The sequence below is a fragment of the Parasteatoda tepidariorum genome, chromosome 2 (genome assembly GCF_982258835.1).
Source record: "Parasteatoda tepidariorum strain Cologne lab strain chromosome 2, Ptep-v5.0, whole genome shotgun sequence".
NCBI classification, from domain to species: domain Eukaryota; kingdom Metazoa; phylum Arthropoda; class Arachnida; order Araneae; family Theridiidae; genus Parasteatoda; species Parasteatoda tepidariorum.
In genome coordinates, this window is record NC_141756.1 from 40,581,128 (window position 1) to 40,608,953 (window position 27,826).

The 27,826-nt window shown below is 26.9% G+C and overlaps 1 protein-coding gene across 13 annotated transcripts in view; it reads right to left on the reverse strand.

Moving 5' to 3' along the window:
• Positions 1-27,826, reverse strand: part of LOC107442970 (F-BAR domain only protein 2) — a 52,769-nt gene extending 24,943 nt beyond the window's left edge. For 7 of the 13 annotated variants that reach the window (XM_071177452.2, XM_071177451.2, XM_071177449.2 and 4 more), the window contains exons 1-11: positions 27,534-27,826; positions 26,824-26,915; positions 24,306-24,380; positions 22,315-22,456; positions 21,719-21,790; positions 19,397-19,477; positions 15,451-15,475; positions 4,995-5,074; positions 4,254-4,352; positions 2,790-2,886; positions 2,073-2,174 (exon numbers count right to left, since the gene is read on the reverse strand). In XM_071177452.2, coding sequence (XP_071033553.2) covers positions 2,073-2,174; positions 2,790-2,886; positions 4,254-4,352; positions 4,995-5,074; positions 15,451-15,475; positions 19,397-19,477; positions 21,719-21,790; positions 22,315-22,456; positions 24,306-24,380; positions 26,824-26,915; positions 27,534-27,563 — 895 coding nt within the window. In that variant the 5' untranslated portion in view covers positions 27,564-27,826. Of the gene's footprint in view, positions 1-1,988; positions 2,175-2,789; positions 2,887-4,253; positions 4,353-4,994; positions 5,075-15,450; positions 15,476-19,396; positions 19,478-21,718; positions 21,791-22,314; positions 22,457-24,305; positions 24,381-26,823; positions 26,916-27,533 lie in introns of all 13 variants that reach the window. The other 6 variants (XM_071177445.2, XM_071177443.2, XM_071177442.2 and 3 more) reach the window with 1 other exon arrangement.

Consider the following 27,826-nt stretch of genomic DNA (forward strand, 5'->3'; position numbering starts at 1 on the left):
TATGAAAACTTTTTTTCAAAAGCTTAAGGAATCAAAATTACCTATCTCATTTCTCAAATCAATAATCAAATATTCAAGAATATTGAAATAATAAAAAAAAAACTGTTGTTATATTTATATGGACATGCAATAAAATTTAAAATGTGACAATTAAATAAGTGGTAAAAGCTAAAATCATCAAACTATGTAGTATCTTGTTAAGTCCCTTTAAGAAATACATTTTATTAACACTAAGGCATTGATTTTACCAGACATGGAAAAAATACCATACAACCCTAAAGCAATTATTTCCTAAACGTTTTTCCCTAATAACAACAATAAATTATTACTATAAAAAAATGGTAGGTAAACAAGGATCAGATTAAGTTGTTGATGAATGTGTATAAAATTTTCTGATAAAGTATAAAACATATATATAATAAGGTAGAAAGTGAATACCCCTCAATCACAATTAAATAAAATTCCAAAACTATTAATTATCCTTACAAAAACTATTCATTATCCTTATTTAAAGATTTTTAAAAAAATTATTCTTAAGCTTATTAAATAATCAAAAGATAAGCTTCGTAACATAAGTGTTAGTATTGTAATTTCTCGTAATAAAAATCATGATTTCAAATAAAATTGTGCAGTTTTTTCAGTTACTTTAGAAAAGTTTTTTTCAAATGCTTTTGAAACCTGCAATTACATTTAGATCCAATCAAAAACCAATTATTTACTTCATATTTTGATTGCTTTTACGAAATTATTTAAAATTAAGTGTAAATAAATAAAAAATGCCAAGTACTTCATTTTTTTTCAAGAAAATATGCTTTTTTTAATAACGCTATAAAAAAAGCATAAAACTATAAAAAAACTATGCTTTAAAAAAATTGAAATAGTATTTCCCATTACACTATTAAAATCAAAATAAAATAACTAAATTTTTTAATAAAGGAACATGCTTCCTTATTAACCATTTTCAACATTTATTGCAGTTAACTTCTGCTTTAATTTTGACGAAAGTTATTCAACTTAATTCATTCATATTTAGTTTAGATATATAAACAAAAAAGAAATTTGTCAGAAAATATAACATACATAACTGTCGAACGTAAAACATAATTTAAAAATATTAAAAAATTTCTTTCCTATTATTAAATATTTCTAAAACAAAGTAGCATTTTTTTCTTAATAATAAAATTGCCAATATATACTATCCTTATAAAGTCAGTGTTTTGCTGCCATTTAGGGTTCCATAGTTAAAAATTGGGAATTGCTGTTCTACATTATTATAAATTCATAATTTTTTTTAAAAATTGCTTTAGAAAAAATTTTTCATTGCTTTGCTGATTAAAAAACAAAAAATTTAATAAATAATATATAATACATAAAATTATATTTTGACAAAATCTACATTTTATATTAGTGATGAAGATCCAGAACCACTGGTGTTAAAGACAAAATCTTGGGTAGCAATTTAACACTAAAAGTTATTACACTTATAAGAGCAATTTAATACTAAAAGTTTTGTAACTGAGTACTATCCTGAGCATCCATTTTAGACACAATAAAAAACACTAGCGGATTAAGATGAAAGAATAAGAATTTGCATAGGAAATTAACTAATCCAATTTTTTTTTTTAAACAAATAGCACAAAAATGTGAAAATAAACAGTAAGTAATGATGCATAGTTTATTCATTACTTATTTAATTATAAATATTTGTAGTCCTTACTTTTTCTTTTGAATAAGAGAAATAAATTATCAGCTATGAAATATAAAACTAATAGTAAATATTCTTAAAAATATAATTTAATTCTTTTTCTCCATAATTCTTAAAACATGAATTACAGCTCTTATAATACTACACTTTACATCAAAAATAACTTTTATGAAAGGCTTTTCACAAGGAAGAGTTTACTTGGAAGGAAAAAGCAATCTTAAAACCAGACATGCCAAGAGAACTATGGCATGGTGCATTGGAAGCAGCAGGTAAGAAAACATACCAAGGGATGATGAAAAAAACAAGTCCAGTAAGGAAGTGGTTCGGCGGGATGGTTTGCTTTTGCGGTGAAGTGACATTTTTTTACCTTCTTTCTTGTATGACTTTTCTTCATTGTGATTTTCTGATGAGTCCGGAGATTGAGGCTGTCCTATTGGAGACAAGTCAGCATCTTCAAAACTTACAGGCCCTTATCATAAATGGAGAGAGAAAAAAAATAAACAATTCAAATTTGAAAACCAGTTTTAAAGGATTAAGTAAGAAAACCTTTTCATAACAGATAATTTAGCCTCAACAGAAATCGGCTATATGGCAGAAGTTTATATGGTATTTCCAATTTTAACAATAATGGTGTCAAAATATTCATTTCAAAGAGACCTGTGCTATCTGGGAAGTACCACTATTATTATACGGTTAAGAACTAATTTTTTTTATTTAAATTTATTTTTAAAATGGCATGCCCCCTCCCATTCGAAAAAAGATAATACTCAACTAATTTAAAGAAAAAGAAAAGAATCGATAAGAAATTTGAAGTAAGAAACTTAAATCAAGAAAAGGTCTCTTTTGGTTCGGTTTGTTTATTACTCTGTTCTTTTTTTTTATGGAACTTTTGAAGATATTATCTCAAATATCAGAAGACAAGTAAAAGTGAAATAATTCTTCTAAAGTAATTGTCAAAATCAATCAAATTTAACCATTAAATTTTTAAAGTTCTGAAAATTAAAATTATAATTAGTATATATCAGCTAAAATAAAAACAAGTAAACAATTTAAATGAATAGATAATCCTGAAAAAATAACGCACCTGGTTTTTCAGTTCCAGTACCTCGTTCATTGATCATATGCTCTAAAAGCTTGTCGACATCCATTTCATTACATTGTTGCAAAAATTCTACATGCACCTAGAAAATAAAAACTTTAACTTATAAAGAAAAAATAAGGTTGGTGCAACAAAATTTCACGTAAGCAATTTAAAATTTTACACAAAAATATTATAATGCAATCAACAGTCTTAAGGTACTTAAATATGAAATATTTGATGCCAAAGTTTTCTCAAGCTTTGTTTTCTCAAAAATTATTTTCTCACATTCTAACTGGGATTCCAAATCGAGCTTCGCCTCTTCTGATTCTAAAGTAGCTTTTCGTAATTCTAACTCCATATTTTCCTTTCGTTTCATTTCTTCATTTCCTTCTTTTTGTCTATCAATTATTGAAAATAACATTTCTCTAACAAAATTTTCTTCATAGTTAGCGTTCTCAACAATCGCTATTTTTAATTTATAAAGTTTTAAGTCTTGGGTGTTCTCAACACCAAATTCAGCAGCAATAAACTGCAAATCCTCTTTCCTACCTTTCACTAGGAAAGTCATTTTCCATACAAATATGAAGAAAAAAAAATTACTCACGTGATTCAGTTCGAATCCTGGCGTCTAATGCGCCAATGTCATGAGGATTATTGCTTTTGAAATATATCCAAGCGCAACAGCAACAAAAATATATTTATTAATATTTAAAACAATAAACAAAACAATTATGAAAATATTAAGGGCCCTCAGCGGCCAAAATACAGAAATATAAAAAGATATTCTCATAAAGGAAAAACCAGCCTACACGCCGGCTCCTCTTCTCTTAATTCTTTAATTGGGTTAGTGATTAACTCGCCGTCTAGCTGTGAGCCAATCACTACAGCCATAATAATGACAATACATAAGAAAATTTTTTGTAATTCCAAAATAAATTGTGTGTACCCCATTTTATCAAAAAGTGTCAGAAATAAATACATGTTTTATAGAATGCTCACACTTTGTCATTATGCATGGCTAGGCAATAAATTATTTATCTGTCCATATAAAACAGTACAAAAAGAATGAATAAATATCAATACCAGTTTTCCTTGCAAAGTTAAGTTATTCTTTTTGAATCCTCGCAAGATCAAAGCAATCAGCCTCACAAGAATATTTATAAACAAAATTTCAAAATCACATTCATTGTACAACAAATCCACTCCATACCATATTCAATTTGTTAATAACTTTTAAATATTTATCTTTGATTCCTTAAAAATTAATCTCTTTTATGAGTTCATATCTTTAATTTTAATATTTCCTTAATTCTATTCCTCTTACTTCATCAAGAAATGCTTTTATTAATGAAAACAAGTAAGAGGAAAGTTTCATGTTTCGGTCATCTACATCAATATTTTCAGTGTTGGTTTTGAAATTTTAATATATGGAACAAAATACAAAACAAATACGAAATGTGTACTTACTTGTCCTATTAATGCATGTCCACTTTCTAGCACATGAGCATAATTAGAAAGGAAAACTTTTATTTGTTTGATATGAGCTTCTTCTATGCTCTGAAAGTGCTAATAGAGAGGAAGAAAATAGATAAAGGATATTAGAAAGACACCATATTAAGCACTTTTTTAATATACCAACAAGTTATAAATATGATTACATGTAACCATCTGTTTTAATGAAGAGTCCACTTCTGATTTATTTAGTTACTGATAACTATTTAACTTTAATTTTCAATTTCATTCCTTAATTTTAATAAGATTTTTTTTGTTGTTTTTTTTTTATATAATTAAAATATGCATGACATTTGGCCTCAGAGATATTCACATCTTTTATCTGGAGGGTACATTGAGTTCTGTTGTGATTTTAAATTTTACTATTTTTTTAAATAAATACAAAATAATACAACAAATTAATACAAAAATACTTAACACCTAATTTTTTTTTAAAATATGAGGTAGACAAAATTTTAAAAAATTTTTGACCCGTTAAAATGTCTATACTTTATTGAATAGAAAAACTACAAACTGAGATGCCAGTTAGAATAATTTAAGTGTCAGAATAACTAGGTCCTAAAATTTTTGATCCCAGTTTACATCAGTAAAAGGTAGAAAGGGAAACTTGCACTAAACAAAAAAAATTATTCAAAAATTGCAAAATATAATGAAAAACATAAGAATTCTTTAAACAAGATATAGTACAAGACTTACCTCACAAGTCACCATCATTTTCTTTTCAAAATCTTCGCGAACAGTGCTATACTTATCAATATAAAATTTGTAATCATCACCTGTAACGGAAAAAGAACAATCATACTTAAATACAAGACAAACAAATAGCAATAAAAATAATTACATTACTTTAGGCAACAGAAATATAATACTTTCTGATACTCCAGTTTAAAAAATAAATAAAAAAGCTTTATTTTTAAGAGAGTTATTTGTAAATACCAATATTCAGAAGAAAAAAATTTTTTTTTAATAAATCAATATAAAAATTTTAGATAAATGTAATTAAAATGCATTTCATTAAAAAAAAAATTCATGCCAATTATTTATTTAATAAAATAAATACAATGCTTTAAATGCATATATATAATGAAAATCAATCACAAAAAATAACTTTAATTAAAATATGATAGCAAATTTGAATATCATTATTTGAAGTTTTAAAAATTATACAGTGAAACCTGCTAAGTTGACCACCCTTGTAAGTTGGGCACCTGCATAAGTTGACCTCAATTATCAAGAACAGAATTTTTCCTATATAATATAAAGAAGCAAAACCTTTGTAACTTGACCACCTGTCTATCTTGTATGTTGACCACTGAAATATGTCAATTTTATATAGGAGTATTATGAAATTCTATTCTAAAACCCTCATAAGTTGACCAGAAAAGAAAAATTAAGAAAATTTTCTGTCATTTTGGCAATGCATGTTAAAATTTCACTTGTTTGGTGAAATAGTGTAAAAAGCTAATCTAAACCCTTTTGTGAGTTGACCATCAAGGGAAACTGTAAGCTTTTGACTATTTCTTTCATCCGTTCATTGAAAACAGGTGTGTTAATTGAAAAGTTATTCTTCCAGTTGCAATAGTGAGCATTTGAATAAATGAATGCTCTGAAATATGCTTTGATCCTTTATTTATGGTCTTTGATTTTTAAGTGTAGTAAATAAATTTTAAAGTGTTCAAATAATTTTATTTTGTTAAAGTTTTCAAATTACATGTTTTCGTGTTCTGATATTTTAAGAAATTATATTTATTAAACACTTCACATGCATAACTAACGAAATAAATTTTTTTTAAAAAATTAGCTAATTATTAGAATTATACAATATATCAAATTGAAGTTCATTCAGGTTTAAGCACATTTCTTAAGACATTCATTTGCATATTTTCTGAATAAAATTTTTAAGTCAAGTAAAAAAAAAAATTAAATAGCAACATGATATAGGAAACGGAAAAGTAAACATAAACAATGACCCACCCCCTCTATAAGTTGACCACTTGTCTAAGTTGACCACTAAAACAATGCACCACAAGTGGTCAACTTACACAAGTTTTACTGTACTAATAACAAAGCAGTCTTATAAATGATTCTCAGACTCTTTATAATTCATAGTTTAAATGGCAGTGGAGTATTTTGATTCGTGAACATGTCATATGAGAGAATAATTTATTGAGTATTATAAAAGGGATTGAGTTAGTTAGGAACGGGCTTGAAACTGGTAAAATAAAGTTCGGCATGAAAGTTTTCTCTTGATGAATTTTTTTTTTCTAAACTACATTAAAATAAACAGTGTTAATTGGGTTAAAAGGGATTAAACAAACATGTAAACAGCAAAAAGTTCAATTGTTCTTTATTCTTTTCTTAAATTTTTGCTTTATCAAATTTCCAATGCTGTTTTTCAATATCAATACTTAAAAAAAAGCTATCCTAAAATTTTCACTTATTTTTAAAAGTAAACAACTCAATTAAAGTTAAATTTCCAAATAAAATAATTTTTATGACTTAAGTTAAATAAAGTTTGCATAAATTTTCAAATTCGTGAATGATTCCATCTGTGTCTTTATTTTACAACCTGCGATAAAGAAAAGCAATGTTCTTCTTAAGCGTTTTCAAAAGGGCAACCTGCCCTTTTATGTGTCCTTTCTATAAAAAAAAATAACAGATAAATAAAAAACTGCCATTTCTTAAATATGCTGCCTTTTTATTCATACTCCATTTTTAAAAAAATTAATTCACTATTTAAATAATAATTTTTATTAATTTTTTCTAATGCCCGCCTGTGTTAACATCCGTCGATTCAGGCGTCTACAGGGCGATTTGTTGACTTCTCTTATAGGGGCATCATATTAGGTGGGCCAACGTCACTCCCACAGTAAGTACAGATAGTACAAAGAAGGAAAGAACATCCATGCCTTGCCCGCGATTCGAAAACAGTACCTTTCTGATGAAAGGGCAGTTCCCTGCCCCCTACACAAGCCGGTCGGTTAAATAATAATTATACACTAGTGAAATTATCTGTGTTTATAGGTTTAATTCCTGTTTATAGGTTTAATTCTTGTTTACAGGTTTAATACTATTACAAATATTTATCATTAAGATTATTCCCAACTGGTTAAATTTTTATAAGTTTCTCTTCTTTATGGATATTAAAAAATTAAGATACTTTAAATTTTAAAATTATTTAAATAATTACATTTTTTTTTAAATGATTATTAAATGTTCATGTCCTTTAAATGTTCACTTTCTCAAAGTTTTCAATTTAAATTTAAGAGAAAAAAAAGCTTTCAAGTTGCTTATAAATTAATTTCTTCTTTAGGTTACTTTTTTTGAAAAAAATTTCTACACAATAATTGTCTTTTAGCATGCCTTTAATTATTTCTTATGTACTACAAAATTTTCTCGTATTTTGATAATGAGTGAAAATTACTTTTTGAATTACCCGCATATAATAGTATAAGAGGATAATTTAAAAACTGCTGAGGATCAAATACAATTATTACATAATATTACACATTTTGATAAATTTTAACGAAGTGAGTGCTATTTCAAAAATCAAAGTGCCCTTTTCCGTGAGGAAGCACCATGTCCCTGTTTATTCCTGGGGAGAACTCAAGAAAACTATATAGTTGAAAGATTTAAAAATCAGATAAAAAATAAAAATAAATTATACTTAAATTTTATATGTTTTTTATCCTTAAATGTTCATTTTCGACACAAATAAAAATCGCATCAAAATACATTTAGATTCAAATATACTCTATATATTCAGACACGAAGAAACACTGCCTAGTTAAAATTGAAATAAATATCTAAACAACCTAAAAGCCACAAATCCTCCAGTCTGAAACCATGCAGATTTTAAAGAGTCTACTACACTTGGAGATTTCTATGCAGTCTTTGATAAAGGCCAAATTAAATTAGTTGGACAGTATTTTTTTCGAAATTTGCAATTAAACTATCAGAGTAATAACAAATGTGATAAAAACGGTTAAAATAAAATTCCCTCTTTGATTAAAGATAATTTCAATTAAATCAGGGTTCCCACTCTTTTATCAAAGCAAAAATTAAGCACTTTTAAGGACTTTTATCAAAAAAATTAAGGACTTTTTTTTGTAGAAATTAAGGACCTTAAAAATGATTATTTATCATCAAATAAAACATCATAGATTAATAATAATAGATTAAAAAAAAATGAAATAGCTTTTCTTCAACACCCTTTAAAAAATAAAAAATAAAGAAAGAAAGAAATGTTTAATACAAATAATCTGTATTTAATTAAAATTAGATTGCATTTAATCACCTCAGATAAGCTTTTAAGAATATAAAGAAAAACTCAAAGCATTCAGATTAAACATTAAAATTTTCTATTTTAAAAATAGCAAGAAATTGTGTAAACATATAGAAATATATAAATTATGACGGTAAATTCATTAAATTAATAAAAATATTACTTTAAGTGACTAATACTAAACCAAGACAAAAAGAAACTAACAAATATAAGTTTATTGAGGTTAAGACAATTATTTTAAACTAAGTAAAACCTAATTATAATAAGCTCAAGATTTATTAATATCACAAAATATAAAAAATTTAATGATTAAAATCAGAATATATTTATTACCTAACAATCAGGAAAAAAGAAATAAATAAACTACAAGGAAAACTTATTAATTAAAATTAAGAAATGATAGTTAAAATAAACAAAAATGATAGTTAAACAGAACTGAGAAACAGAAATGATAGTTAAAATAAGTGCTAACATAAATATTGAAACACAGGACAAGGCAGGATGTAATGATCAATTGAAATAAAAATGAAAAAATTCCATATCTAAAAATTGAAATGAAATAATTCATTAAGTACAAAATTTATTGTGAATGAAGGGGAAAAAACAACAAAACATAGTGGAATCAGAAGCATCATTTATAAAAAAAGATAAAAAATCTTTGTAAAATAGTCTGCGTTTAGTCATAAAAAATTGTATGCTTACACTGATAAGGAATACTGCACCTCTGAGGAATTACAATTTATTGAATTAAAAAGTATTGTGTCTTGTATAGATATTAAAGGAACTAAAATAATCGATGATAAAAAAATTTGTTTGGAATAAAGTATTGTCTGAAATTATAAATCAATAATTTTTCAAATAAATCAAAGGTAATGAAAATTGGATGCAAATATATGAATTATATATATATATATATATATATATATATATTACTTATTATAAAGTAGGGAATAATGAATAGTGATTTGGTCGAATAGTCAAATATCTGGCCAAATAAAACGGCCGCCTACCCAGTGATCAAACAACATTTAAAAAAAAAAAATCCTCAGGAATTTTTATTGTTCATGTAAAAATAGGTCTGGGCATTGTAAGAAATTTTATATCATGATAGATCGTCAGTCAGACATCGCGATGTATCGCAATTTAACATATGTTTAAAATTTATCAATCAGAGATCTTTAAATCAATCAAAAATAAATTTATAACAAAAGAAAATGTTAATTCTAAAAAAAATGGATTCTATAACATCAATAGCATTGCTTAATTTTTTCAATTAAAATAAAGATGGATTGACTTAAGACTGTCTTAAGGATTGACTTGTTTTAAAGTAAAAACAAACACAAGCTTTATTTTAAATTTTTTAAATTAAAAACGACTTAGATTTTTTAAAAATAATAATAAAACTGTTTCAAAATATTTTACATACATTACAAATTAAAAAAAAAAGAAAATGTCCACTTAAATAAAACATTTTTTAAATTATTTGCTGGAAAAAAAAATGTGCTTTTGAAACATTGTTAGGCTTTTGTTAATTACTTATTTAAAATAATAAAGTTGTATTGACTAATGGTCAAATGGTTTTAATGTAAGTTTTTTTATTTATTTATTATTATTTTCCTTTCTGAAAATGAAATAGACTAAAGATTTAAATGTTTAAAAATAATACTCACTATCTGACAAATTATTAAACGAACATGTATTGAAGGGATTTTTAAAAATATATATATATATATATATTCTATATTTAAGAGCACTATTGCTAAATTATGAAAAACGTTAAAACATTGCTTAACTTTTTACTTAATTTAAAAAAATTTAGTCATTTTAACTAACAACCAACTTAAAAAAAAGAAAGAAGGCAAACTCTGTTTCAATTTCCTCAAAAATAAAAGTAAATTAATTAAATGTAGGCTTTATTCTAATTTTTTTAAACTAAAAGCGACTGAAGATTTATTGGTTTAAAAACTAATCAAATTATTATATTTAAAAAACTAAACTCAATGGCCCGGCAGCCCATAGAGGGCCTAGGCCTACTGTGCCCATCTCAGTTTTCTTAACCTTGGGCTCTGGGGTGCAACGTGAATTAAATAAATTTTAAAAAAAATTTACTTTCTATGACAAAATATAAATTACTTAAATACAAAATATATAAAATATTAAATTGTATCACTTTTAAAAAAATCAATAATGAATCTTTTTTTTTAATTCATGATTTCGTTTTAGTAATATATTAAGTTCAGAACGAAAATTTAAGATAACAGCGATTGAGCAATGATCGCCAAGTAACAGTGGGTTTGCTGAAAATAATTAACAACGTTAAATCGAAACAGGAAAAAAAAAGTGACGAAATAATGCGCAACGATCGCTAAGTAGCAGAAGTCTCACTGAAAATAATTTATTTGAAATGCTATATCAAGTCGAAATAAAACGCACAGCGAACGCAAGATAAGTCCCGTTGAAAATAATCTTCAAGAAACGTAAAATCCCAAGGTAAAAAATGGAGCATAAGGAAACTATGCATCGCGTTCTATATTTCAACGCTGATCCTCACTCTTCGTTATTCAATACATAGCCACCGAGAGTGAAGGCCTCTCAGTAGATTTGTGACGTCATCCTCTGACGGGTTAGCGAAGCTAAGATAACGCGGTATACAGGTTTGTATTAAGAGAAAACTATAATAAATAATTCAAACTTTTGAGCCACGTAATATATTTTTGCCTCAGCTAATAATTTTTAAAAAATTAAATTTTAATTAAAAATTTTTTCAAGTGGTGAATTTTTAGCTTTTTCAGTTATTTTTAAAGTTACAACTCAATAAAATGAACCTGTAGGACTTCTTGATGCTTTTCAATAGAAATGAATGAATAGAAATGAAGACAGCAAATTTAATAAGAAATTTTTCACTTTTAAATCTTGATTCCTTACAACTATTTTTAATATCAAAAGAATAAACCTTATTTAAGTGTATAATTTATTATTTTCTAATATGTAATTAAACATTAGATTTAATCATATGTATTTGAAAATAAGAAATAATACATTTTAATAATGAAACGGATACGAGACAAATAAAAATATGTTATATCATGGCAAAACAAAAAAGAGACAAATAAAGAAATAATAGTTTTATTGGCACATTTATGAAGTTTTTAATTTACATATACTCTTCCAGACTTATAAAATAAGCATTAAATTTGGGATAAAATGAGAATAGTATATAAATATATATATATAACTTAGATCTCTGGAGCAAACTCAAAATTTATTTATCCTTAAAATTGCAAAAATCTAAATTTAAATTTTATTTATTTTTTAAAAAAAAAATAGTGTTTCTTTTTTAGTTTTAGTATAGATCATTATATGGTAGTTCAAAAAATAATAAAGAAAATATTAACATAACAATTTAATAATAATTTTTTGTTGCTAGATTTGTACAAAAATATATTACAAGGAGGAAATATTGATTGGATAATTATAGGGAAAAAAAACATATTCTAAGAAAATAGAGAAGATTTTTTAATATGAACAAACTACTTTGAATATTAATTAAAAAGTTGTCTATTATATTCTAATATATACACACTAGCAAGTAACGGCAGAATTTTAGATTGGTTAGCTTCGTGGGGAAAATTACAATGCTCGGGCTATATATATATATATATTTTATATATATATATATATACATACATGCCTTTCACAAAATGAGGGAGAAAATGATACAGAACGAAACAGTTTCAGGTGCGAGTTTTAAAACGAATTCAACATAGTAAATAAAATATATTAGTTTACAGAACTGTCCTTAATTGGTATGAAATGTTAATTGTTAAAATAGTAAAAAAAAAAAATTTTAAGGTATCAGCACAAAGATAACACAAATACGATTCATCTGTATTCGAAAGATTCATACCATATGAATCAAGAACAACAGTTTCATTAATATTCATTAAAATAATAACATACAAAACTTAAAATGGCTACTAACAATGAATCAAATTCCTTTATTATTAAGATAATCTAATGTACCGGAGTTTTTTTTTTCAAGTATGAATATTTATGAAGTTTTACTCATATGATCGTAAGCTATCGTTAAGAATAAATAAGCTTCAAATGCCAATCAATATTGTTATTAATTTTTCTTTCTTTTAAAAGTATAAAACTAAAGATTCTTTACTAGTTTTTTTTAAATAATATAAATGTTAACTCTTAATGACATCTTATATTTGTTTATATATACATTTAAACACGACAAATGATGTTTAAATTTGTTTTATTCCACGTCTAAGAGTTTTGCAAAAGCACGAATGTTTTGCTAGTTTCATATTCTAATGTTTGCCAACAATAAGCAATACCTAAAGCAATGTAATTCTTAAATACAATTTATTTCAATATTTAATTAAAAAGCTTATTATTAAGTCTGCAAAAACGAATATTAAAACATGAAAGATAAATAATACTTACTCGACTATTAACGGTTATTTGATAACTGTCTCGTTTGGTAGAATTAATCCATTTTTTTTTTTTTTCAAATTTCCTCATTTTTTGGAAACCTAAATACTGATACTTTAGGCACATTTTTGTAGTTCCCTTTACATCTTGGAACTACACACGATTATTTTAAATCGTTTAAAAGGACACATCCGACGGACAAACAACACTGCTATTCAATGAAGGACAAATATTTGAAATTGGCGGCTAATCACATATCCCCACAGAATGTGACGTCACTAAAAGACCTTGATGATCTCGACGGCCTTATTTCTCGGTGGCTATGTTCAATATCACGAAACGAACATCATCTTCGTAGCTAAAAATGTAATCAACATCTTCGCAGCTAGACGAAATCAAAATAGTCTTCGTCAGAGCGGTGATAGCGTTAGCATAGGCAAGAATCCTCGCACGTTAAACCGCGAGCGTCTGAAATCAGATTCCTGATGCATTGCCTAAAATAAAAAAAGTAATTATATCGGTTTGCCGATATGTGCATTACGTCGATAATTCGCGATACATCGATTAGGCAAGAAAAACAAAGAGCGTCTTAGATCAGATTCCTGATGCACTGTCTAAAATAAAAGTAATTGTGCATTAAGTCGATAAATCGCGATACATCGATTTAAAAATGTCTAAGAGTAGCGCTCTTTAAAATTGCCGCATCATAACAAAAACAAGAGCTTTTTTTAAAAAATAAAAAAAAATGGGAAAGCCAAACGAAATAAAAACAAAAAAATCGTTCTCAATTTTTATAAGAAAAATTTTACGTTGAAAAATACACTTTAAGTGTTTCCCATCGCCGGATTTTTAGAAAAAATGACGAAAAAGAAGCTCTTTAAAACATGCTATCAAAATAAATAAAAAAAAACACACATAATCAAAAAAGCAAAAGAGAAACAGAAAATTTTCCTAAATTCTTAAGACAAAACTTGCAACGCAGAAATTCAATTTTTTATTTTACCGGTTATCTATTTATCTGTATAACTTTAAAAGTGGAGATAAAATATATCAGAAACGCTGTTCAATTGCCGCGCTATGAAATAAAAAAAAAAAAACCCAGCAAAAGTGAAAACAGAAAGCAAACATTTCACTCTTTTAAAAAAAATAAAGTGTCAATGAGAAAACGACGGAAATGACTTTCCTGATTAAAATTATACTTCGCCGAATATTCGTAATATCCCTTATATTAAAAAAATGGAGTCACTTATAAAATTCAATTTCAGAAGAAAATCTGATACAATGGAAAAAAATCCACTTTGCCTTGCGACGATCACTAGATGCTAATCCATTCCTTATATTTTTCATCAAGTGTGCATAAATTATTAAAAACACACTTTCCTGGCATTTCTAACAATTTCACATTTGAATGAAGTATCAAAGCTACCACGTGTGCTGTCAGAAGAATTGAATTTCTCGAACCCTATGGCTGTTGAAGGTCAATGCAGGTCCTCAGCTGATAAAGTACCTCTAAGTACTGTCTAAAAATAAGTCAAGACCGCTCCCCTCTCCCCACACTAAATTTTTTTCTTTCAGAGTGATCCAGAAAGAAATATTTTAATGAAAAAATTAATAAAAGAAAAAAAAAACAATAAGGACGTGTTTTCTTCCACTTGCTTGTAACCCCTATCCTCACACACATTCAAAATATTCTACCCTCAATGCAGGATCTCATTCTAGGCGAAAGACGTTACTTTTTAATTGTGGATATTTTCCTAAGATAAAAAAATTGTTTCAACCAACTAGTGTTACTAGAAATTAAGGACTTTTAAGGACTGTGAATCAAAATTAAGTACTTTTAAGGGCCCTTAATTTTCAAAATAAAAACTAAGCAGTTTTTAAGGACTTTTAAGGACCGTGGGAACCCTGTAAATGAACCAAATTATGAAAAACATATATTGATGAAGAAGATATATTTACAGGGGTGATTGTGAGTTCAACTCAAAAATCCTGAAAATTTCTTGAGTAAAATCATTAATGACGCATTTCAAAAAATTAATGTGTTTATAAATTTAAATCATCAATATTTTTAAAACATGAAATTCTAAATAAATTATATGAAGCATAATTTAAATGAATAATTCTGTATAAGTTAACTTTTATCTCTAATCATATTTATTATTCTACCAGAAAAAATATTTACAAATGAAAGAGATGCAAAGTATAAATTCTAGTTCTAATATTTTAAAAAAAAAAAAACATACAAGAATTTTTATTTATAAATGCGATGGATGATTTCTTGAAATTTCTGGACCTTGGATTCCGAGAAACTTATGGATCGAGGTTAGCGAAAAATCCGGAAATCTCGATTTTTTCTGGAGCACAATCATCGCTGTATTTGTTTTAATATTAAGCATATTAAAAATATAAAAAAACACTTACAGGCTTTCTTGCATTTCATCTCCGCCTACAAAATAAAAGCATCAAAAAAATTTAATTTATTAAAAATCCCTTAAATGATATAAACAAATATAATCTCATTAAAAATTAAACTACAGCATTAAAAAATGAGCAGAGAAAATTTATGATTTATTTTTTCAAACCTTTGTATTACTTGTATCGGATAACCTACATGGTTCCCACTCTATGATGAGATTGAAATTCAAGGACTTTCCAGGACTTTTCAAGGACCTCAACAAAATTTTCAAGGACCTTAATCTAAGACCAATTTTAAAAATTATTCTATTTTACTACAAACAACAATGCTTGTTGTGGCAATAATTAATTTCAAATATAATACCTAAATGCTTTGCCGATATAGAGAGAAGAGAGAATATGTATTATGGACTAAAATTTATATTTTTTTAAAAACAACCCTACTGGTTTTACATATTAATTCACAAAATCATTTTCAGCACAATCTATAACTAATGGTAATGAGGTGTTAATGGTGAAATCCTTTAATCCTGTGTATTTCCATGTGAAGGCTGCATGAAAGACAGAGCTAAATCTTAGGTATTCCATATTCCATGACTATTCCATAACCCCCTCCTCTCCTCTATTTAACATCGTTTCTGAAATTATTCATCCATAATTTACACAACCTTCTCTAAATGTTATGCAGCAACAATTCTTTCTGAAAATAAAAATTAGAAGGAACATATCCCATTTTCACCATGTTTAAAAGCATTATTCGTTATGTGTAATCCACAACTGCCAATGAATATGACCTGGTGGGAATATTTCTCTTTTAATTCACACTGAAGCTTCTAATAGAATTTTCAATTGACATAGGGTCCATCCATGGATAATTGAAGTATTTTAGAGAGCTTTTAACCATCATCCATGCATTTGTAAAAAGAGGACAAAATATTTTCTGCAGTTCCATGATCCATAAATTGGGAGGTAAGATACTTAGTGCAAACTTTATTATCAATTCTTACCATAATGTCCACCTGCTTAGATTGTAGAGACTGATTTAACGTCTCATCAAAGAGTACAGTGTAGCAATCAACATTCTTCAGCTCATTTATAAGAATCCCTTTGAAGTATAGTGCCAATCCAAAGGAGCCCAAATAGGCTCACTTTGTGGCACTACAAAAAAATTGTCTCGCTATACAGCTATCAGCAAATATTTTGGATAACAATTTACTAATCCCTTCACAGGAGTTACATGAATAATTACTAGTGATGCACTTCAGACTCCAGAGAATTTCAGCATCAAGCACATTCCTTTTGACCAGATAAGAAGACAATGTTACCTCGGCCACTAAAGTTTCTGTTTCACATGGGGCACATGATGTTGAAGGAGTATTTACACCAAATGAATTAGATGTTCATGTCTTTGGAAAAAGAGAACTCAGGGCATGAGACTGCTTTTTTGTTTTACCTTTCTTTGATGTGTGATTTCAGAGCAGATTCTTCCATTTTCGCGATATCAATCTCCTTCATGCATAATCGGCACTTGGCTCTGAACTTCTTTTCGGGCATCGATAAAATCCATTCTTTATAAGCTTGATTATCCATCCATTGGGGATTAAATTAGCACCTCCCAAGCATAACTAGTCTAAACTACATAACACAAATACGAAGTCGTGCCTTTGCGAATACGCTTTACAATAAAGTTTTGAAATGACGCAAACGTAAGGAAAAGTGCGGATGGTAAAACGGCAAATTTATTGAAAACTACAAGGTACATGTTGTTACGAAATTCGAGAGTATTCCAGTTTCGATAAGATAAAAGAAGATCTATGCATATGCGACAGAAGATGAAGTGGAGTCTCGCCCCGAACGCATTGATTGTCTGCTGTGCTCCGCGCTCTTGGCAGACACCAAGACGCTAGGCCCGGTTAGAAACGGTGGCGTTAAAAACCACGTGAGAGAGCTCGGGAACAAAACAGAAAGACCCGCGGGTGTTTTATAAAAAGGGCCGCCGGCAGTATTGGACAAATTCAAGGTCCTATCAAGTTTTTCAAGGACCTAAGACGTTTTTCAAGCACTTTCAAGGACCTAAATTTAGCAAAAAAAATTCAAGAACTTTCAAGGACTCTCAAGGACCGTGGGAACCCAGTAGTATGAAATACCTCATATGAGATGATGCACTTAAGGAATTTGCAATTTAACAAAACAAAACCAAGTTTTCCATTAAAATTAAAAATATAGATTTCTAAAAATCTGGCTAAGAAACAAGAAGATTAAATTTGGAAGGGTGATTAAAATATAAATGAAAACTATAAGCATAGTTAAAATTCTATTTGCAGGGTATCTGCAACACTATGAAATTGGGAGGGAGAGGGGGTCAATTCCATTTTAAAAATTAGAATTTTTGGCAACCTAAACCTATGACTTTCCATAATTTTCTTTTAAAAAATAGTGAAAATCATGACATTTCATGGCAAATCTTGTTCCTTACTGAAATCCATGACTTTCCGGGTGTGCAGATACTCTGTATTCGTAATTTCAAATATTCATGACCCTATACCAAATATCTGGTCAATTATTTCAATAATCCTTTAGTGTAATTTTTGACTTGCAAAGGGTTCGTTTTTAATTAATTCCATTTATCTAAAATGAACTACATCAAGCAAAATTCTATAAATAGTATTTAGTTTGCATAAGTCAGTATCAGTAACATTAAGAACTACTCTTCACACCTTACAAAAAGATATTAAAAATAATGTAACAGTATTTCTAATTGTAAAATTTTTAAGTATAAAGAAAAGATTCTTAAGGACACCAAGTATGGCTAAAAATAGATTAAGATGGAATCCTAATCTTCATATTTTATAAAATATTTATATATTATTTAGTGAAAAAGACAGAAAAATTAGAAAAATTGAATTTTTATTTGGTACCAATCAATTCAATTAGAATAAGAATTTACAGCATCCTAATTGAATATTAGAAGCGAACTTTAAAATTGCATAGTGTGTTAACATAAAATTTTAACATTTTATAATATAAATAAATTCACCAAATTAGATTTTAAATTAAAAATCAAATTTAAATCTAGTACTGACTAATCATTTTACTAAGGGATAAAAGTCAAAATTTATGCATATTTCTTATCCAAGATGCTCAAATTTTGCTTAATCCAAAAAATTTAATAAAATAAATATATGTTTATATTTCACCAAATACATGGCAGTTATTTGTTCAGTTATATTTATCTTATATTTTACCCTGCTGAAAAAATGGGAATCTTTTTGGTAATTAAAAATTGATTTGTGCATTGATCTTGTCTTAAGGACTAATGCTTCTAATCATAAATTTTTGAACTTATTGAAAAAAAGTAAAACCAAGAAAAACTTTCTTTATAATGAATGAAAATATGCTTTAAAAAAATGAAAGAACTACCAAGATTTTTATTATAGTTGAAAAGCTAGATTTATTAAAAAAAAACACTAAAATTTACTGTAATGATCAGATACATAAATTTTAATAGCCCAACAAAAAACTGCCTTAATTCATTGTTTCGATCCTATTATTTACTATCTTAATTCATTCCAATAATAACAATTAACAAAATTTATAGTAATGGTTGAATAAAGTATACATAATTCAATAAAGAAAGACTCACAAAATTCATTATAATAGTTTCAAATAAATGAGTAAATATCAAAAGTTAAATTCATTATTCTGTTTAAATGAAAATAAAAATCCCAAATTAAACACATTTTTAGCTTTCTATATTAGTCAAGCAAACAATGTAAAAAAAAAAAAAAATAGAGTGTAAAAATATAATATTTTTATTATATTTATTATAATATTTTTATAATAAAAGTCCAATTTTAAAAATTGACTAAAATATTCATGATTTTAAATTGGCACAACTGTTTTGAGAGTAATGCAAAACAAATATAAAACTATCAAAGCTCCAATATTATACCTTTTCTAGTTCTTTTAAGGATGCATTGTCTCTTCGTAACTTTTCATACTCCATTGACCTAGCATTGAAGTTTTCTTTTGCCTAAATAAGAGAAAAATAAAATGCTATAAATGGAATAAAAGATGGAAATACACAAAAAATACAAATAATGCTCCTTAGCTACTCAAATAAGCATTAAAAAAGCATATTAGAGACATTGGCTAATCCGAAGAAGTACTCAGTAGAACAGGTCACAATAAGTCTATACATAAGGTCAAAGGGCAAAAACATTACTACAGTGATACCTCGAGATACGAGTTTAATTCGTTCCGTAACCTTGCTCGTATGTCAATTTGCTCGTATCTTAAAGCAATTTTCCTCATTGAAATTAATTGAAATGCCATTAATTCGTTCCAGCCCCAAAAATGCTGCCCCCCCCCCCAATTTTTTTTGTTACGTGTTTTTGAATAAGAGAAATGTATTTATAAATGACAAATATTGTATAAAAACATAATAAAAGAGAATGTAAAGCAAAAAAAACTGGTTTTACAAAGTGTAAATACATATTTTGTATTTCGGTCACTTACACACAACTTAAATGCTACTGCATGCTTAATTTTAGTCACTGCTTTTCTCTTCACTGGTCTTTGCTTTTTTAGCCGGATTAAAAGAAACTGTTCAAGGAGGTTTGTTTCGTCCTCTTTATCAGAATGCTGCAGAAATGAGTTAGGCAAGTTTCATGAAATAGCTCCGATGCACGACCAGTTGCAACTTTTTCGGGGTGTTTCTTTTCCATGAACTGTGAAATTCTCTCCTACATTCCCAAGAACTCTTTTATATCACTTGTAGAGGTAACCTCCTCCACCTCTGGCTCTTCCTGGAAACCAATTTCATGCAGAACTCCCGAATGCAGCTGCGACTGTAACTCTTGTAATTCCTCGGTCGTCAGTTCCTGAGAGTGCTCCTAGACGAGCTCGTTCACGTCTCTCTCGCCCATCACCAGGTTCATAGATTTTCCCAGAGACACAATCTCCTCCTCCACTGGCACTTCGGGTTCGAATCCTTCGAAGCTGCAGACTCAGGCCACAGCACAATTTTCGGCTATACACTCACTCAGGACACAGCTTCTTCCATGCAGAAGTCAAGGTCCACGTTGTGACACTCAGCCAGGCCTGATCAATAATTCTGAGGCATATCATGATGTTAAAGTGGTCCTTCCAGAACTCTCGAAGGGTGAGGTTTTTGTTCTCTGTCACCTGAAAGCAGTGCCGGAACAGGTGCTTAGTGAACAGCTTTTTAAAATTAAAAATCACCTGCTGATCCATGGGCTGCAGGATAGGAGTGGTGTTAGATAGAGAACCTTTATAAACTTGAACTCTTCGAGGATGTCATGTTCGTGGTTCGGTGGTTGAGCAGGAGCATTGTCGAGGACGAGAAGGACTTGCATGGTCGATCCTCGTATCTCAAATGTCGCTCGTATCTCAAAGCAAAACTTCGCTCGTTCGATAGCTCGTATCTCAAATAACTCGTATGTTAGGGCACTCGTATCTCGAGGTACCACTGTAGTTGGAAAATGAAACATTTTCAATGTGCATTACATGTGCAAAATTTAATCTATGACACATATAAAAACTATTCAAATAAAAGAGATCAAGTTCTCACTTTGAGAATATCATTAAAAATTTCTTTTCATATAGATATCAACTAAAGAAAAAAGCAGTAGCTTTCAGCTTCACTATAATTAGACTTATGTTTTCCTTAAGTACTTTGCTTAAGAGGACAAAAACTTAAAATTATTGGATAATGTATAATATTGATAACAATCTAAATCTTCCATTCATATAAAAGATGGTCAATCAAACAGGCTTATTTGCAGTAAAGGAAAGAATGTTAACATAGTTTGATAAATTTTAAAGTAATAAATAGCGAACAGAACAACAATTTACGATATTGAATCAATATTTCTATAAGCCTGATAATATTAAAATTTTTTCATAATTAGGGTATGTAATTCAAAAAGATCTAAGTACCCGAGTGTTTCATACCAAAAAACAAAGGAATGTAAAGCAAGAACCGTGTTTTTTTGTATTATTTCATTTATTTATATTTTGGTATTAATACGTAATAATAAGCACATTTAAAATGCTCCCCTCTGAAAGTTGGCTTTAGCCTCATGACTTGGTATAAGATTCTTTTGAATTAACAAAAACTTTTCTTTGCAATTGGACTCATTTGAGTAAGAAGTTTTTAATTGATAAATAATAAGAAATTGAAGAAACATAATTTAGATCTTTCTAATAAAATAAATATGTATTACTAATACTAAAATATAATGATAAATACCTTTTGTAAAGCAATAGTTGTAAGCTGTATAGTTTGTACAACATCACAAGTCCCAGACTCTTCTTCTTTACACTAAATATATAAATGAATATTATTTAAATTGTGTGCACAAGAAGAATAAAATTTACCTTTAAAGAGGTGATTCAACAACTTAATGTGTAGTTGCAAAAAAGCACATAAAATAGCAATATCTTTTCAAAAAATTGGAATTTTGAAGGAAAAAAAATCAATAAACAAATAGAGCTTTTTCAGCATGCCAAATTTTAACTGTGTAGTTCCATCCATGAGGCCTGCAGAGCAACCTTACTGGTATTTTTCAAGCTAACTTTAACAGTTAATAATTACTAATCTAATTTTTATCACATCATACTCCCTGTTGCATTTTTCGACAATCCTTTTTTTCACTTCAAGTTTCTAAATCTTATTTTTGTATTTATTAATTTATTTATTAGCAGAAAGACAAATGAAACGTTTTGTTGAACATCCAAAGTAGCAGTGAAAATTCTTACAATTTTTTAATACGAGAGATAAAGCATATCTTTATATAATTATAATAAGTCTACATAAACTTTTTCAAAAATAAAATACTATCTTACCGATTTATGTCTCTTATGCTGATCTTCAGAATATTTAATTATGTCTTTTATAAGCTCTTGAAATCTTTGAACCATTTGCATATGCAATGTAGCTAACTTTTCAGTGGAAGTTCTTAAAATGGACCATAATGGAGCAAAACTCCTAAAACATAACATATAGATTTAAATATAAAATAAAATCAATAAATAAAATTTTACTTGAGATAAAAAAAAATTCCAAAATGGAAACTGCATTATAAAAATTTAAAAAAATATAGAAGATCCTTAAAATTCTTATAAAATTATGCACATAAATTTGAAAATTATTCGTAACAGAAAACATTTATATTTGCATTCAGTTGTACTTATTTAATGCAAACTCAAGTAAACAAGAGAATTTACAATAACACATTGATTTCATATTGAAAAGACTAAATCTGACTTAATTGTTACAAATAATTTAATGATGAATTTTTTTAAAAACTTCTGGAAAATTATTTCAATAAATATATCAGCAACAAAAAAAAATCTCACTGAACTTGAAAATTTCATTGCTTGTTAAAAAAATTAAAAACACTCTTTTAGTTCAATTTGCTTGAAAACTGTTTGTAGATAAGAAATAAAGAGAAACATGCGAAATTTCTTATACATATTATTTCTAAAATTAAGGTCATTAGTTAAGGCCACAGAAGCATAATGGCAACTTTTGTTCATCCTTTATAGGTGGTAATCACAAAAGCTAACAGAAGATGTTGCTGTACAAACTATCGAGCATATTATATCTCTTTTGTTTCTGTTGCCAATACTGTTTAGATGTTTCTGACCAAATGTTTGCTAAAGGTAGAATCTGACTATGACTGGGGAGAATTTTGCATAGATATTTCAAACATTTTCGGAATCAATAGTTATTAGTCATAATGTATTTCACAGCATACGTGTTGAACATTTAATCATTTTAAAACATGTTTTCATTAAAGCTTTGTGTCATTTAAAAAAGTTTTTTTTTCTTAAATTGAATATTTTTTATAATATTTTCAAAGGTAAATTAAGAAATTTAGTTTATAATAAATTAAATTTCCTAAATATTACTAAATTTTAACAATTATAAATCATAAAATATATTAAAAATAATATTGTTGCTTAAAAACTTGTTTCAGTAAGGCATAATATATGCAGTACATTATTCATATTTATAAAAATGGAATAAAACTTCATATTTAAGGATGAACAATGAAAAAAAATTTAGGCAAACAATTTCTCTTTATTTAACAACACCAACAGCAAAAATACTACAGTAATAATAATAAATTGAAACAGAATCCAAAATTTAGAAAATTAAATTTAAATACAATAAATTAATTTAAATCAAATGAATTGAAGAAAAAAAAATCAAAATATTTCAAAAATCCTAAATTAAAGTACAAGGTAATAGTAAAATAAAAAATAGAAGTAAATAAAAGTTAAGTAAATTTTAAGTTAAAGTAAATTTTTAAACTAGCTTTGTAAATTTTTAAATCAATGATTTCTTTAGAAAAAGTAACTAAAATAATAAAAAAGTTTTTAAAAATTTAGTTGATTTAAATAATAATTGGAATTATTTTACTGATTAGATAAGGATTGAAATTTCCAATCGCAGAGTGTGTTAATTTAAATCAAGCTAACTACACACCCTGGCTTTTCTTTTTGATAATTCAGACACAAATTAAAGCATTTTAAAAGACAATTATATTGAAAGAAGAATTTCATTCAAATTTTAAGATAGTATATTAAAAATAATAAAAAAGCATAAAAATTATAAAATATTTACAATTTATACATACAACATAAAATAATTTATTTTATCATAGAGATTAAAGTGACAATAAAAAAACTTTTATGAACAAAACCAATAGAAACTAATCAATCAAAAATGAATTTATTACAAGTAATTTATTAGTAAATTCAATATTTAAAAAAAAAAATTAAATCATCAAACACAATAAAAGATTTCGAAGAAAAAAATCGAAACATACCCTTGAGAGCAACAATTACTGGCATGTTTTGCCAATTTGGATAATAATTTTGAGTTTGTTTCCTCAATAACAGACCTACAGAAAAAAAAATTATGATAAAAATTGTAAATGAAATTTATAAAACATAAAAGAAAAAAGTATTTCTCGAATGATATTATTAATTTTTAACATGTGTAAATAAAATGTTGAAAAAAAAAACTTAAATATTACATACAGTAAATCTAATTGCAATTTTAAAAAAAATGTAATCATATCACAAAGTTTAATTCAATATGACAAAATAGGAATTTATGTACTATGCAAATATAAATTACAAATTAACAAAGTAAAAAAATTATGCTCATTATTAAACCAATAAAAAACATAAAATTACTGTAGAATAAATAAAATATTATATTAAAACTTTCTAATAACTAAAAAGTTCAAATTTATGCAGCTAAAGAAAAATTTAAAAAATCCATAAATCACATTTTTTTTCTTATTAATGTAAAATTATGGTAGAATACTTGAGTGAGAGATAATATTTAAAAATCTCAAACAATTTATACACTATTCTTTAACAAACTAACTACAATTTATTTATAAACTTGATTGATAATAATGCAAATGTAACTACTGAGTCAAAAGAAAAATGTTACTTTCTGAATAACTAAATTATATAATATTTAAAATTGCTAATGTTTTCAAGCATGTGGATTCAGCGTCACTTTTCGAAGATCACTTCTGTTTTTACGGAATTCTACTTAAATAATTTACATGTTCTGCTGCTTTTGAAATCCCCAGAAAGTTTAAATGCCCACGAATGTTTCAGCAAGGGTAAAACTATACATTTTCTTATAGTGTGTTTTTAGAAGCTAAGAAGCGAAGGTAGACGTATGCGGACCGAGGTAGTGAAGAGGTTAAAGAAAATAACAAAAAATTGTCAAAACTCTGACATCCCCTGCTTCTTTTTAGAAAAAGATAAAAAGTTGCATTATTTTGGTGGGAAAAGGGAAGGATAAAAACTTAAAAATTGCAAATAGGGTGGAGTTGATTTCGACAACAATTAATCACAAATTTAAGAATTAAGATTCATAGAACACAATTAAAATATTTGAAAGAAGAATCAATTTATTGTGAACAAGAATGCTAAGAAGAAATTATTATCCTTAATAGAAAAGAATTTTTTTTTCAAAATAAGATGTCTTATAAGACAATAATAAAATGTGCTGTCACGCAGAAATATTGGTTAAGCATTAATATTTAGAAAAATCTTTAATTATTTTTTAATTATTGAATGCTCAAGTCGATTTCTGTGATATTTCTGCCTATTGAAGATTTTTAATGATTAGTCTTAGAATAATATAAGTTAATAAGGTGGGGGAAAAAACATTTTCTTTGTAATTTGTTTATTCAGATGACTTTTTCTATTTTATCTAACTCTGCTTGTTGAATAGTCCATATTTCAATTTAAATCTATTATTTTGAACATTTTTCTGTGAAACCCTACCTTCCCTCCATTCATAGTGAATCAATTTGGCATTTTACATTAAAAAAATTTAAAAAAAGAATTAACATATTATTAGATTCTATATTTCTATTTTTTCTCCCCTCTCCACGATGCACGCCACATTTTTTTTTAAATTCTAATTTATTTTATTTTAAAGAAAGGATGATTTTTTATGATTAAACATAGCTTATTTTTCAATTAAATTCATTATTGTGTAACAGTCAAATATAAACTCTATTTTAAGACTTATCTTTACTTTGCAAATGTATAAATATAAAACGAACTAAAAATCATTCATTTAATGCGATTTTACATAAATTTTATTTTTTAAATCAAATTATATCCTTTTATTTTCATTTCTTTTCATTAAATTAAGATAAACTTAGCTGCCAAATTTTACCTATCTTCTGTATTAATTTTTTTATTATTAAAGTGGTAGCAATTATAAAAGTCTGGAGATAAAATATTTGCTTAATTCAAACATTCTGCTATAGAGAGCACATCAGGTGTTGTCTTTAAAAAATTGGTACACAGTAAAAAATACCTAAATTCCAGCATTAAAAAACAACATAAGATGATGTGACTCACTTTAAGGAAATTTCTGACCCTGACCTATCGAAATTTTTGTAATTTAATATAATATTTAAAATGAAATACAGTAGTATGAAAAATTTCTCTATATTGATCTGGGTCAATAGAAAATTGCCAAATTGGGAAGCTTTTAGCAGAGCATGGGAGAAACCTAAAAGGACATTCACAGAATGGGACAAACTTAATAAATAAAACTCATAACAACCCATTATAAAGTATCATATACATTTCTTGAATTGATTCTAAGTTACAAAATAATAAACAATTTATATTTGGTGCCTCCACAATTTTAATTAGCAGGAGTAGATAACACCATTGGAAATATTCAGCAACAGCACTTTGATTTTAATATTAGACAAAGTAAATAAAACAAAAAATTTCAAAATTCTTACTCATAAATAAATAAATATAAGTATTTCAATGCATTCTATCTAATACCTTTCTTTAAAGAATTCTGCCAAATCTTTACTAACAACATATCCATATTTCATGTTACGGTAGAGTACATGAAATCCATTATTTCCTTCACCCTGAAAAATTTATTGAAATGATAAGAGTGCTAAATAATTCTATTAAATACTCAGTACGAAAAGTAAAAGTCAATCATTTTAACGCACAAGGCTAATGAAAAGAACTATTAAATAGATAAAATGTAAAGTAAATACAATCAATTAAAGTAAACATTTCAATATTTTACTAAGCATATTTTAGTAACATATTATATCAGAGAGATAAACAATGACCAATTATTCAAATGAAGAAGGATTGCTACGTTTGAATAAAATGAAAAATTATGCATTAAGTGTAATTCAGTTGCTTTAATAATGCTTTAAGCGCAGTGATTTGTTTTGTTCAATGGATTATTTACCGATCATCATATTTAAACAAATAAAGCATAAGTAGCGGCGTTTATAACAGGAAACGGCAGAATCAAAAATTAATATAAAGAAATGATTGTTTGTAAATAAAATCGCAATAATTATAAAAACATACAGTGCAAAGTGAAATTTAAACAAATGCAACTTTCCTTTAAGGAATTTAAATAAAGTTTGATGGAAAAGTGTATTGATTGTATCAAATCTTTAAAAAATTAGATAACAGGAAATCAGACATTTGAAATAAATGTTTAAAAAGTTATTTAAACTCACCCAAAAGCAATCCCGAAAATCGACAGGCATTTTATAAACATTAGTGCTAAAGGCTACTTATAGTATGTAAATTTAACTAATCATTACAAGTGCAAACTGTAATCAAGGATCACATCACTTCAGAAAAACCAAACTGCACACGGAACAGCCATAAATTACGTAACGCCTACCTAAAATATCAATTTTTTTTTATATAAATCCACACAAAGGCTACGTTTATAGCGTAGAATCAGATTAACATTCCAACGATTAATTGAATCATTTGTGGTATTTTTAACTTCGATATTCGATTT